Here is a 14,557-nt window from a genome sequence, read left to right on the forward strand (position 1 = left end):
GGCTGACAAGTAGAGAGTTGCAATAATCTATATGGGAGGTGACCAGGCTGTGAACAAGAATCAAGGTAGCATGGGGGCTGAGGGAGGGCCGTAGGCGATTGATGTTGCGTAGATGGAAATATGCAGACTGGTTAATTTGATTGATTTGGGATTGGAATGATAGCAAGCTGTCGAGGATGACACTCAGACTCTTAACCTGAGGGGACGGGGAGACTCAACTTAGGATAGTGTAGATTTGGAACCAACAAGAAGGATTTCTGTCTTTTCACAGTTGAGTGTGAGGAAATTTGAGGTGAGCCAGGATTTGATTTCAGTTAAGCAGGATGTGAGGGAGGAGTGAGGATTCAATTTGGTTTGCTTGAGAGGTACATCTGGGAGTCATCCGCAAAGCGATGAAAATGGATGTTGTAGTTATTACAGAGAGGAAGAAGGTAGCTGATGAAAAGGAGGAGTCCTAGGACAGAGCCTTGAGGCACGCCCGCAGTACCAGGGAAGGATTGGGATCTGTGGGACTTGAGATTAGTGAACTGAGCAAAATTGGAAAAAGGGTGATTTTATGAGAATAAAGACAAACTATTAGAAGAATAAAGTCATAATATTAAGAGAAAGAATAGCATAAAGTTGAAGTATTAAAGACAAAAAACATCTTTTTTTAACAGTCGTAATGTTATGAGAAGTAAACAAAGCAAAGAATAAAGTTACGATTTTATAAAAATGAGGCTGGGTAAAAGTTACAATACGATAATAATAAAGTCAAAATATTATGATCATAAAGACATAATATTAAGAGAAAAAATGTACGAGAAGAAAGAAAAATAAAATAAAAACAGCAAAAATGGAAAGGGAGCAAAAAAGCGTAACGTAGGGAGAAAAAGTTCAGTCATACTAAAAATATGCTTTGATTTAGGCTGTTTTGAAGAAAAAAAACATGCAAAATGTAAAAGTGGCCCCTGCATCCCTAGATTTTCTTTTTTTTGTATATATGCAGCCCTGGGTGGAAGTTTGGACACGGTTACCTTATACAGTGGATCCCTGCATATTCGCGATTCAGCATTCGCGTAAACTCCTAAATGATGCTGTTTATTGGTAGCAAATCCATCTCATTTAGCCTACATTGGTAAAGCTTGAGTTGACAAACTTGTTGCAAACTTCAACTTGCTTGGGGTGTTGTTTATATGCAGTGAATCACCTTGATATTTACACTCACATACAGGTATTATTCACACATCACCAACCAACATGGTCTTGTGAACTCAAATGCCTACCTCACTCACGGTGCAACCAAAAATAACACAAGTACCACACGTGAACGCACAATGTGACTGTACCATGCAGTCTATGAGGGGATCGAAATAGACGCACACTAATATACGTCCAAACCATACTACTTCATTAGGGCATGCTGGTGGTTTGTGTTGTGAGTATGGGTGTAAATGTCAAGCTAATTCATTGCAAATAGCACTTCCTCAAGCAATTGATGTTATGTACAGTAGGGCCATAGGCAAAGCCCAGCCTTGATTAGAGTGTCAAATGTGTCAATTACTGATGGTTACTGACGGACTTTAGTGGTTGAACGCAGCCCTGGCAAATAGCGGGGATCCACTGTGTAGTCTTTTAATCAACATTTGACAAGCAAGATGTTACAGTATATGCTAACTGTGTGTGATGATTGCTTGCACGCCATATGTATTTTCCTGCACGTAATCGTCTCACATCATCATCTCACACATTTGTTGGGATTATTAGTGAGTCACCTAAACTGCACAGGCATTAATCTCGTTTTTTACTTCAGTTTGGCTGTTAGATTGCACTTTCCATGGAGTTATGATAGCATACCGAAATCTTTTTTTGGCAGCTTGCTGACATTTTGACAGGGAACTAAATTACAAAATTTGTGAAGTCGAGTGTAAAGAATAATAGTCAATGGAGCATTGCCAAGCAGCCATCAATGCCTGCTCCACAACTTTGTACAGTTTGTGTCTTCCCATTCTTACTGACATGGCTGCATTCCATTTATGGCTCCACGCTAGCTCAGCTTTGTTCATTGGATTCTTAATGGATTTTATTCTGCTCCTAATATGATTCATTTGTTTTGACTTGCATCAATACTAGTGCAAGCAGTAAAACTTGGTTGAGTTTCTGCGTTTCAATTGTCAACATGTTCAGGCTACCCAAATAACCTAGCTTCCCTGTACCACTTTCTGGCACAGGGCGTAAATGTGTCTAGTGTTCCCTCACCTTGTTTCGTCTCACTTGTCTTCTCTGCAGAGCACACAGCTGACACATCTCCCAAGTTGTCTCCCCTCCGGTGTGACTTTAGCGATGACTTCAATGAAATCACCATAACAGTGCCTCAGATCACTGTGGGCGTCAACGGAACGCACAACATCCAGCCCCAGGACCATGGCACGGGAGATCCAGAAGGTTCCCTCAGCCTGGGACATCTGCAGAAGACTTTGCCTCTCTCCGTGTCATTACAGAACCTCCGCCCAAGGGCCTCCACAGACCTTCTGCACGGCACGGTTGGAGACGGACGCCGCTGGTCTTTTGATAAGGCCGGTGAGGAGGAGACAGCGGCCATAGCGGCAGCCCTGGAGAAAAACTGCCCTGTGCTGGGAGGGGAAGAAGAGGCGGAAAGGAGGAACTCCCTTCCCAACGGAAGGAGCAAGACCGCGGAGGGTCGGACCAGGGGCGAGCCTGAACACAGCACAGCCGCTGAAGGAAAACACAAAGAGTGGTTTGGATCCAAGGAGTTACACTGCAAGCCAAGGTGAGATGAACACAGCATTATAGTGTGCCTCTGTCAAACATTATCACCATTTTCTTTAAGACTTAAGAGTACCACTTCTTCCAAGCCCAGATAAGTAAATAGAACTATTTGTCACATAGGTGCAATCAAAATGCTGTGTTAGTTTGGAAAAGTAAACAATCCAATACTCATAACTGTCAAGTCGGCAACCCGTGGCTCCGCAGCCACATGCGGCTCTTCAGCCTCCTTGATGCGGCTCCCTTCACAGTGATTTCTTTCAACACCGAAGGGAAATGTCCATTTTCGAAAAGAATGTGAAAACCGTGAGTCTGTGAACGCATCTAGACTGCATTCTGACTGCTGATTGGATGAGCAAGAGAGGGGGACCGAGGCTAGTGTATGCGGTGAGTCTCACTGCGCGGGAGAGAAAAAAGGTGAGGGAGTTTTGAGTTGAGTCTGAAGCAAGTTACGGCGCAGTAAAATAAATAAATAAATTCAACAAGAGCATAGAAATATGTTTAATAACTAGAAGCGCGCTGTAGCTACGTGCTCGGAGCCCGCGACACGCTAATCGGCGAGGTGGTGACTCCAGGAGAGGCAGATAGTGTGCTGCTGCAGCTGGCTGTGCTGTCACCGCTCAGAACAATATGTGCTTTCGCTTTCACGTCTCCAAATACCAGAAAAATCTCCCAGCGACGTCAGGAGAAGTCTTTGCATTTGTCGCTAGTTGCTTTTGAGAAAATAAGTCACCAAGAGGGTTTGGAAAGTCGCCAGATTTAGCGAGAAACTCACCACTGGGCTGCACATGATTGTTCATAAAAATATCAGCGCATCTATTCTCCGAATTAAAAAAATAAACAGGAAATTATTGAGAAAATGAAAGAATGCCTCTCTTTGCAAAGACAGTCAAGGACAGGACCAATAGATGACAATTTAGCGCAGGTATTCAGACATGTGAACTCTGGACTTTTTTATCTTAAAGTTGGCTACATTTTTTTTACATATATTTATTTTACACAAATATGGGAACCACTCAGTAAGACTAACAAAGTAAAGTGTTTAAATGGTTCCAGAGTAGGCCCACCAATGTAGGCGCACTTCTGTTTGATTAATTTTGTGGTTGTAAGAAGTTTAGAGGTTGTGTAATGTTTTGAAGCTCCCGACTTTTTTTTTTTTTTTTTGTACTGAAAAGGGAGGCAAAATGGCTCTTTTGATGGGAAAGGTTGCCAGCCCCTGAGCTAGGCGGTGACTAGCTAGCAGGCACGCTAGCTAGCTGCTAACGTTGGTGATTTTATTTAGTGCGCTGCATGGATTTGCTGTGTCCTGAGAAAGTTTTTTTGTTTTTACTAAAAATGATGTTTTATGCGGGGAATCCACTGTAAACTACATTCAGCATGAAAGCTAAAAAGCAAACTTGTTCACTTCTTTCCACAGCCTGGTGGTGTCCACAATACTAGACCCCAACAATGACCCACCCATTCCAACCCTCCCAACTAAACACCACCTCCCGTCTCCCCCTTCAGTTCCTCCCTTTCTTCTTTCCCCCCTGCAACACTCTAACCCCTTCTGTCGCTCACAGCCGGCGGTGACCACCATGTCACCCGGCAACCCTTTTCTCTCTTTTGTCCAGCACAATCCTTTCTATGAAGACATGGTAAAGCCACCCCTCAATGCTTCGCTACCTCCTCTGCCCTTCCTTTCCAGTTCCCGGCCGCCCATTGCGCAACTCTTTCCCGAGTCGGGTAGCCTTAACCCAGCCCAGGCCTGTGACAGTCCAAGTTCCGAGGACTTTAGCACTTGCTTCGCCAATGTTTCATCTCCTGTTTCTGTTTCCACGGGAGAGGCTTTGAGCAAAAAGGCTCCGAACCCTTTTACACCTGCTGAGGATCAGGAACCTGACCCAGAGTGGGACGAATCCTTTGAAGTGTTTACATCCTTTAGGCTGCAAATTCCCAAAGACCAGACCACAGCTGACCAAACATGTCAGAGCTTTGCCAGTGCTTTTCCTGAGGAGCACAGCATTAAGGAAGGGACAAATGCCAATGGGAACGACGCACTGAATCCTAAAGCTTCAGGTGTCCTTGTGCATTGTTTGGACCCGATCCCTGAGGATGCAAGCTTTGAGTACCACAACGAAATCTTCAGCACATATGTAATCTCTCCAACATCGTACCCTCACCCTGAATCACATCAAGCTAACAGCATCACAAATACAAATATCTTAACAGACACTTATCCCGCAGCCAATCACACTTCCGGTTTACCTGGTCCCGGTTCTTCGGGTATAGGCAGTTCTGTTGATGATGACTTCCTCTCCTGCCTTTCTTCATATTCAGCGTCAGACATGTTCTCAACTTATTCGTCAGATGATACCGAGCCGCAGAAGTGTGAAAGCAGCCTTCTTTGCTTGGAGATCTTGTCTGAATCAGTTCTAACTTCAAAGGATTGTAGATCTGCAGATGATCTTTCAACTGGTGCAGCCCAGCAAATTGTGATTCAGAACCAACAGGGGGCTGTAGAGGCCGACTGGTTAGATCCAAGGAGGTCAGCAGTTCTTACACTTGGATTAGAAGGTGCAGATATACAAACGCCAGCAAACGACGTCCTGCAACCAAAGCCCAACATTTCTCCACACTCTAACCAGGAGACTCCAGAGCAATGCAAAGGGGTTTCCAGTGGATCCATGGAGGAGTTTTCACATCCCAGTGATGAAGCGCGCTCCTCTCTGCCATGTTTCTCCATCCTCACCTCTTCCCCGGACGCTGGGAAGTCTTTGCCCCTTGAGGATGTGGGAGGACAGGATGGTCGTCGACAGTGTCTTGGACATTTTAGGCTTTTTGGGGAACTCCTCACTGTCAACTCGCAGACGTGTGACCAGAGTACCAGCAGCGTTCTCCAAAGCCTCTACAAGAGCGCTGACTCGCAGTGCTACCAAAGCCGGTCTCAACAATCCTCAGAGCGTTCTGGAGTATTAGAACTGACTGAGAAGCTACACTCTGAGAACTCCACCTTCTGTGAAGAGCCTGGAGAGGTTCCGAGCCCAGAGGGTTCTACCAATGGACCAAAGAACCAAACTGACTGGTTTACAGAGTCTCTTGTGATGGAGGACAGAAAAACTACTTGTGAGCCAGGTTTCACTACACATGGTGATAAGAGAATGCAAGTTCTTCCTGGGACTCTAACAGAATTTAAGGTAAAACCCAGCAAGGGGGATCGCTGCGCCGTTCTAGATGACATGTTTGTGAAAAACCCGTTGCCACCACTTCCCACGTTGCACCGCTCCCAGTCTGAGGGAACACTCGCAACTGCATTGGATGAGCTCCTCCCACTATCTTTCTGGAGTGAGTCTTTTGCGCTGCAGAAGTTATCCTCTTCCCAGTGTGATCCTGATCTCCCTTCCCTCTTGACGTCCTCTGCTGCTCCTCTAACTCCTCAAAGTAGCTGCTTCCCATCTTTCCTGTCTACTCTTTCTGACGCTGCTGCGCCACCCAGCGTGCTCGACTCGCCTGCCCGTGCTAAGCCAAAACCCCTGGAGGCGCAGGACTGTCACCAGCCCGCCGCTCATCAGAAGAACAGGTGAGGTTGCGCATGCTCAATCAGGAGGAGGAAGCACTTTTTCCTGCCCTCCATTTTCTGGACTTTTTTTTTCTGCTCTCCATCAGTTGGCCCTGCTTCCACCTGCTTGTCCTCTGTGCCTCTGACTGCTAAGGGGATCTATTGTGGTGTGACCTTCCTTTTTTAGCACTCTGTTAACACACACATGCACTAATCCTGCCAGGACTTCCTCCGTAGGTGTCCTGTGTGTGTCCTGTCTCCGTGGTAATGGGAGGGGAAACACTGCCTCAGGCCAATTAGCAGTTATTATTTTTCCCTGACTCCTACCACAACCCCCTCCTTCTCACACACACACACACATGCACCACCCCCTTCCTCTTAGTTCCTGTTAGTGTTCTCACACTTTTCCCCCAAATCTCAAGCAGAAAGGGGGGGGGGGGGGGGGGGGGGGGGGGGGGGGAGGTGTTGTTGTGTCACTGATAGCGTTTCTTTTTCACCCGGGAGCAATAACACACTTAACACAATTCTACATGTTTGCATAAAGGCACGCAATTAAAACCACTTCAGGTTCATTTCAGCTATTTTAATGCCACTTTTCAGGGAGGAGCCTTCACACCTCTCTATAACCTTGTTTTCTTGATTTTGAAAGGGTGAACTTTTTATGCCAGTGTCAGCCCAAAATGCTGAAATATGACAGCAATTGCATGGATGTAGCCTGTGAACAATAAAAAAAACAATAAAACAGATCTTCTAGGAAATGTAGGTCGCTGACACAGGAAACGAAACAGTCTTAGCGGTGCAAGCGCATTTAGCTCGTTTTACAGTGCACACAGAAAATGTAGGCGCACACACCGAAATCAACTTGCAAAGTAAACATTCACATTTCCTCTCATTTTCAGCGCATTACTGATCAACCCTATTAACTCCACTACCGCCCTCTTTTCACACACATCAGCCCGCCTTCTTCGTCTTTGGTGTTTGTCTCTTTTCTTCCTCTGTAGGAGTTAATGTCGGTTGACAAACTTTACTGTCAACTACCGGGCTGAAGTGTGGCGCAGAAGTTAGTCAGCAACAAAAAATATTTAATAATAATCAAATAAAATCTGCAAATTAACTGGTCGGGTTGCCAAATTCTGCAAAAATAAACACGGAACAACTTGCTGGCTGACCAGTCCACCCGCTTTGGTTGTTTTTTTTTTGCATTTAACTGTGTGAAACAAATTTTCTACTCTTTGACACAAACCTGAATTTAATTTGATGCCTGTTTTAGAGTACGGTAATACTAATACATGGGAAATGATTTGTTCAATAATATATTTTTTTGTTAAAAACAACAAAATTAACAGAATAATATCACGATTTAAATATCTTTCTCATAGAAATTTGTCCTGCTTAAACAGGACAGTATTAAAGAGTTCAAATTAAAGTGTTCAGGTTAATGATAGCGCGGGTGTATCCAACTTCCATCAGTTTTAAAGCTGCTTTGACAAAAAAAAAAGGAGAGGTGATCTATTTGTGTTTTATGTGACTGGCAACATTTACAGTGTACTTTATTTACAAAGCACATCTCCACGCAATCAGTGTAAACGCAAACTTTATGCTATTTTGTGGTCATGTGTCACTAGATACGGACATCATGTCTGAATTGATGTGTTATAAAAATACTAAGAGTTGAAGCAAATATTCTTTGGTGAGCTACTAAAAATCACATCGGAGAGAGCAAGAGCAGAGAGCAAGCTTGTTAAGTGACACCTAAAAGAGTAAGTTAGCACGCACCCCATGAACGTGACAGCCACTTGTAGCTTTCCTGTGCGACAAAAACAAGCTCAGGAAAAAAACGCATTGCTTGTTTGAAACACAAAATGTCATCGTGGTTTAAAAAAAAAAAAAAAAGTCACATTTGGAGTCCGTGGACCAGAGTCCAAGCAGATCACTCGAGCTAGCTACTGTAGCTGCCGCCAGAGAGACGGAAGGAAGTGAGAGCCAGGCATAATTCGGAAACAAAGATGATAGAAAAGTCGATGGAATGCGATTGAAAAGATCACACACGCTGGCATCGATAGGCTTGGACTGTGACGAGTCAGTCAATTGTCATCAATTGGTGTCATCGATTTTACAAACTATTTTTCTCACAGTAATAAGGGACAAAGTGCGTCCCTTGTCAACGGGCGTACTTTTCTGGTCGCACACGCACGAGTGGATGAAACAATTACTCGCAATGTTTCATATTTTAGTCGCAAAATGCGACCATTTAGTCGCAGTCTGGAGTCCTGTAATATCTGATGACCACAATCACTTAAACACCTCGTCCCTTACGTACGGTATTTTATTTCTAAAAACTCCATGGTATTATAAAAGGATTTTTTTAGAGATAGTCATAACGTTAATGGAATGAAACAACCAAGTTGTAGTAACTCACCATACAATACTGTTACAATATTTCACGATAATCAATTTCTTGGAAGCTAAAAATTGTACTGTATGTTATCAATGTAACAGAAGAAATGAAAACGTTTACAACTTCTCTTCTTCTGCTGTATGCTAAGTACAGCGTTAAAAAAAACAGCTGTAATTGTTTTCTAGTGACGGATAATCAAATTAATTTCTCATTTCGAATTACTTTTTCGTGTGTTACGTTACATCTGCTACCAATACCGTGAAATGTGGCACGTTATTATGCACTGATATCTATTAACGGTCTGGATGTCGCTTCTGTTGCCATTGTTCACAACTACTACCTGTATATAGGAAGTTAAATAGCGAGTCAGCGAGAGTTGTGGTTGTTCGCTCTCAGGAAAACACTTCCCCGCTAGCGTTTTGGGAGAGAATTGAAAGTCACGAGCTCAGCCATCAGCCTTAATCCCACGAAACATCTTTCAACAGTACATGCCACTGTAAAGCCAAATCCAAATTATTTTACATAGTTCATGCAATAATTACTTTCCCTGGTAACTCATTGCATTTACGAAGGAGTAATTCTGTTATTAATTCAATTACTTTTCAGGTAAAGGTATATATTTTGCCCCACACTGGTCAAAACAGATTTCGACAGCAATATCTGATGCTGGTGTAATAATGGAGATAATAATATGCTGCATTGTTTGTGACGCCCCTCAATAAAAAAGGTGTCGTTTGGGCCGTTTGTTTACATTGCAACAGCATTCCTTCACAAAGTGACATTACCAAGTACTGCCCTGGCATGCATATTACACTAGTCAGTCTTCATTCGTTTTCCTTGTGGACGTGTGTGAAAAACACCCCAATGCTGGATGTCACTATGAGACTGGGGGCCGCATATGCCGAGAGTGACCCTGCAGTAAAGCTACTTGTTTTTGTTGTTGTTGTTAATGTGTTCCCATGCAGCCCCCACCTGGTGAAGCCCTTGAGCACCGGCACGCTGGCAGAAGGCCGCTCAGTCCTGGAGAAGCTCAAGTCCACCATCCACCCCGGGAGGAGCAGCCAGCCCAGCGAGCAGGAGGCGGAGAGGAAGAAGGTTGAATTGATTTCCTTTTACAGTGGAACCTTGGTTTTCGTAGAATTCGGTTTTCGACAAAAATTATTGCCGCAAATATGTCTCGGTTTTTGTACTCTGTCTGGGTAATCTTACGGCCGGAAAGTGTGCATATCAAAATAGTGGTGTGTCGAAAGAAAACATTAACACATTTAGGCCTGTCACGATAACAAATTTTCCTGGTTGATAATTGCCCTACAAATTATTGTCGACAATCGATATTATTGGCAACATTTTTGAGACCATTTTTAAAAAGAATTATATGGCATAATAATGAGAGTACCTCGTACTAAAAGCAATGAACTTTAATTTCTCAAGAGTATTTAACATTGTCATTGGAATGTCAAGAGCTTTTAAATAAATGAAACAAACAACATAATAAACAAATAAAAAAGACAAAAAAAGCCTCAATGAAAATAAAATGGACTCTGTCTCTGTTAAGAAAAAAACAACACTAAAAACCACACATGCAGTTATGTAGTATATTGTTAAACTAATGTAGGGTGTCATACTCGAGCTGGACCACATATCTGTGGTGGCAGAGTAAAATGCTATGTTTCTGATGTCCAGCACGTCTTTTTTCACTCGGTTGTATAGTTCAGGAATTGCTGTTTGTGACAAGTTGTGTATGTGCCTTCTCTCAGGCAATTCGTACGGTCTGTCAAACATTTTTAACATTTGCCAAAACGTTGCATTTCTTTTGCAATGATACAAGCAACACTAACCGGCTGTCTGGGACGAAGGCTCCTTTCCACCTCCACCACTTTCAGACAAATGCGACATCTTAGTTTGTCAGTGTTCATGCGCTCACCTTGTTCATTCTGGTTAAAAACCTAAATATTCCCCCACTGGGGATGTGGCATTCGCTTTTGTGCCTCCATTCATGCTAGTGTATGCTGGCTCACGAGGCTAATTTGCTCCTAGCTAAGGTAGCCGTGCCGCCACGTCCAGGGACAAAGAGTAGAGGAGACGACATCCAGCCTGAAAGAGAGATGAGGAACACAAACACGAATGCATGCACATGTGAATTTATCGACGCCGCTGAAAATGACCGACGTCGTTTATTGTTTTTATCGTTCGATGAAACGATTTATTGATTATCGTGACAGGCCTACAAACATTGATGACTCAGTCGCTGTGAAGAATGGATAGGGATTCTTTTAGATTTGAGACGCTATAGACCAGGGCTTGGCGTACCTCCATGTGGCTCTTCAGCCTCCTTGTTATGGATGCTGCTGCTGAAGTTTACAATAAAAAAGCAAGTATTACTGTAGGGGTGTCACAAGATCTCGTGTCACAAGATCTCGCGGGATTCAAATGTGACAAGAAGAGGGCTCACTCTGTGCATTGGTTTCAGCACCTTGGCACGTTTGTGCCATAGAACGGAGTGAGCCCTTTTGTCAGTCATACAGTCTGTTTGACTTGGTGGGTGGAGGCGGGGCCGGAAGAATACACACAGTGCAGATGAGTGTAGCCTCATGAGGAGCAATGCAAGGTAACGTAATAGAAATTAAATTAGTAGATTGCAATATAATTGTCAGATTTTTTTCATTGTACTTTTCTGAAAAGTATCGTTAAAAGCTCGTTCTTGTAGACCCAATCTTGTGTATCATCTCGTCCTGTGAACTGAAAGTGTCGTGACATCCACAGCAAGTAGGCAGCCGTAACTGTCCCCTTTTTTAAAGTTAATTTTGTGACGGACTAGAGTTAAACAGCATCCGCGTGGCTCTTCCGTCGTCTTCAGTAAAGGTAAAAGTGATGTTAAATGTTCCTTTTTCTCTTTCATTTGTCATTTATATGTATTTCACGCCATCTTCTGTATGTGCAACGATAATTAATCTCTATAAAATGTTTTGTGTTAATATTTTGGGGTGTCTGGGATAGATTAGTTGGATTTACATGATTTCTTATGGAAGAAATCATTTCAGTATTCGTTTGTTTTCGTCTTCCGGAACAGATTAATGACAAAAACCGAGGTTCCACAGTACTTGAAATTTTGCCAGCATTTTTTGTATATACAGTACATACAATCCCTCCACGCCTTGTTGTATCTTCAGCCTCTAACAGAGGGTGCCGGTTCCTACTACCACCTGACCCACAGCCAGCTGATCGGGCTGCTGGTGCAGCGGGAGGCGGAGCTTGAGAGGAAGAAGGCGGAGTTTCAGCAGCAGAAGGCTCTGCTCGCCAAGCGGGAGGTGGAGCTGAGGAGGCTGAAGCCGCAGGTTCGAGATCTGGAGGACTACATTGACACACTGCTGGTGCGCATCATGGAGCAGAAGCCCACCCTCCTGCAAGTGCGCTCCAAGTTGAAATGACGCCGCGCTTTTAGAGGAGTGGATGGAGTGAGGATGGGGTGATCGCGGTTCACGATCTGTTGGCGCAATCCTCCGCAACAGCTTTTTAGTCTTTTCACTGCTATGCTGTCCTTTTTGATACGAGTATTTAGGCACTGAGAGATGCTGAGGCGTTCACTCGTCGTGCAAGAAGGGTGTGGTCTTCAGGAATGTACTAGCTTGTCCTCAGGTTGCTTTCAGGTCACCGAATTGGTTTTAAGCTTGCCAAGATGTTTTAAGTTGACCTTTTTGCCTCACCTTGTCATTTTCACCTCTTGATTCTAAACGATTTTAAACCATTTTCCAATGCTAGACATAGTGCGGCATCAACTTATAGACCGAAAAGGGATGTGATAACACGTCACCGACCAAAGAACTGAAGGCAATAAAAAAATGTTGACATCAGTGACGTAAAAAAAAAAAAGCTCAAATGAAATGGAAACAGTTGTGTTTTTATATGAAAAAATAGAGGGGTCGACTACATACCTGCAAAACTACAGTACTCTTAACAATACAACACAAATCACACGCTCATTATAAAGACTTCACAACCAGAACAAAACTGCAGTGGTCGCAGCAACGTAGATCGACCAAGTTGCTCAGATTCTTTTTCCTGGTCACATTTGTTCTGCCGGGCACACGGTGGCCGAGTGGTTAGCATGTTGGCCACACAGTCATGAGATCGAATCTCCGTTGGGCATCTCTGTGTGGAGTTTGCATGTTCTCCCCGTGCGTGCGTGGGTTTTCTCCGGGTTCTCCGGTTTCCTCCCACATTCCAAAAACATGCACGTTAGGTTAATTGGAGACTAAATTGTCCATATGTATGAATGTGAGTGGGAATGGTGCCCTGCGTTTGGCTGGCGACCCCGCCTCTCACCCGAAGGCAGCTGGGGTAGGCTCCAGCATACCCCCGCGACCCTAATGAGGATAAGCGGCATGTAAAATGGATGGCTGGATGTTTGTTGCTCACCGGAATTCATAGGGCTCAATCATAACTGCCCCATAGGCCAATGAACTCGAAGAGCATATGCTGGCCACGCCCACTAGTCTCTTTGAATGACAAGCTAGGAAACTAGTCCAAATACTGTTCCAATTAACTATATTATGCACTTCAATTTCGCACTAGTGTGTTTTAAATATAAAATTATGTTTAAGAAAAATGCCCCCATGCCATGCAAGAATCTAAAATCTGAAAGTGTGCGTTGAGACATGTCACAACTGTCGTACTCGGACTAGTTTTTACGTGAGTTCTGCGTTGTCGTCATTTGGAAGCCGATACTAGCTCACAAATGAAAAGTGTTCTTAGCCAACAAGTGATTTGTTATTTTGAGTGTATTCCTTCTTTTTTGGTTGTTTGTGTGCATGTGAGCCGCGCCGGTAACTGGCTAACGACATCATCACTCAGTACTTGCCGTCGCAGCTTCACGATGAAAAAATAAAAAAAACACGCTTGACTGCCCTTGCTCGGTGTCGCCCCGCACACTTCTACTGGAGCACACACGCCGCCAACCGCTTCAAGGTGTGTAAACACATTTAAGCGTCGACTGAAATGCCAAATGCGCCTTAATTTTTGTTTAAGTGGTCACTTTGGTTTAAATCGTGCACTTCCTCTAAAATGCCAATTGTTTTCCTATGACTTTGCGGTGATATTGTTTAGATCACTGCACAATAATAACATGTATGCATAACAATGGAGAGCGAGCAATGATGGTGAGTCATTGTAAAATTCAACAAAAGCAGCAACACTAAGTATTTTGCTCTGATGCCACTTTTGAACAGCTTTTGTGGGTGTCCTTGCACTTCTTCATTACAATGTGACTCTACTGTATCTGCCTACTGATAGTAGATGTACTTCACTGCACTTCCCGGTCGCTCCACTGTTCTCTCGGTTCTGCTGTGTGAGCACCATGAGTAGACTGTAGAGACGTGAATCCATACATGCATACATGTGACTCTGCACTTACCAACCAATGCTCCCATGTCTTCCATTTTAAAGCTTTTTATTCAACCCGAATGTATTTTTGTTGTTGTGGGCGCTGCAGGCCTCGGAAAAGGAACGTTTACAATCCGTGATGCAATTCTGTTTCACAAATTTTGTATATTTAATAAAGAATGTTTAGTGTTTCTTCCTCACCTCATGTTTGGCTCTTAGTCTTCCTTTGTTGTATTTCTGTATCTTGTATTCAGTAGGTTTGCAATAGATCGTGCTTTATGTCCTGCAGAAACAGCCTTCAATTATACTACTTTTGATCACCAAAGGGATGAAGGTCTATACTAGACATAGATAGATGCCGCATTGAGCGCTGAGCCGTACGTCAACGTCGCCGCCATATTGGATGAGTCAAGGCTTTGCTGTAAATGTAATTATGAGTACATTAATAAAGTGCCTTTCTGCGAAGAATTTTAAGT

The 14,557-nt window shown here is 43.6% G+C and overlaps 1 protein-coding gene across 5 annotated transcripts in view; it reads left to right on the top strand.

Moving 5' to 3' along the window:
• Positions 1 to 14,286, top strand: part of rab11fip5a (RAB11 family interacting protein 5a (class I)) — a 27,970-nt gene extending 13,684 nt beyond the window's left edge. For 3 of the 5 annotated variants that reach the window (XM_054796095.1, XM_054796097.1, XM_054796098.1), the window contains exons 3-6: positions 2,269 to 2,770; positions 4,184 to 6,325; positions 9,668 to 9,797; positions 11,873 to 14,286. In XM_054796095.1, the coding sequence (XP_054652070.1) occupies positions 2,269 to 2,770; positions 4,184 to 6,325; positions 9,668 to 9,797; positions 11,873 to 12,130 (3,032 nt within the window). In that variant the 3' untranslated portion in view covers positions 12,131 to 14,286. Of the gene's footprint in view, positions 1 to 2,268; positions 2,771 to 4,183; positions 6,326 to 6,411; positions 6,732 to 9,667; positions 9,798 to 11,872 lie in introns of those variants that run through there. The other 2 variants (XM_054796099.1, XM_054796096.1) reach the window with 2 other exon arrangements.
• Positions 14,287 to 14,557: the final 271 nt, after the last annotated feature.

Source organism: Dunckerocampus dactyliophorus, chromosome 13, assembly GCF_027744805.1.
Source record: "Dunckerocampus dactyliophorus isolate RoL2022-P2 chromosome 13, RoL_Ddac_1.1, whole genome shotgun sequence".
Taxonomy (NCBI): Eukaryota; Metazoa; Chordata; class Actinopteri; order Syngnathiformes; family Syngnathidae; genus Dunckerocampus; species Dunckerocampus dactyliophorus.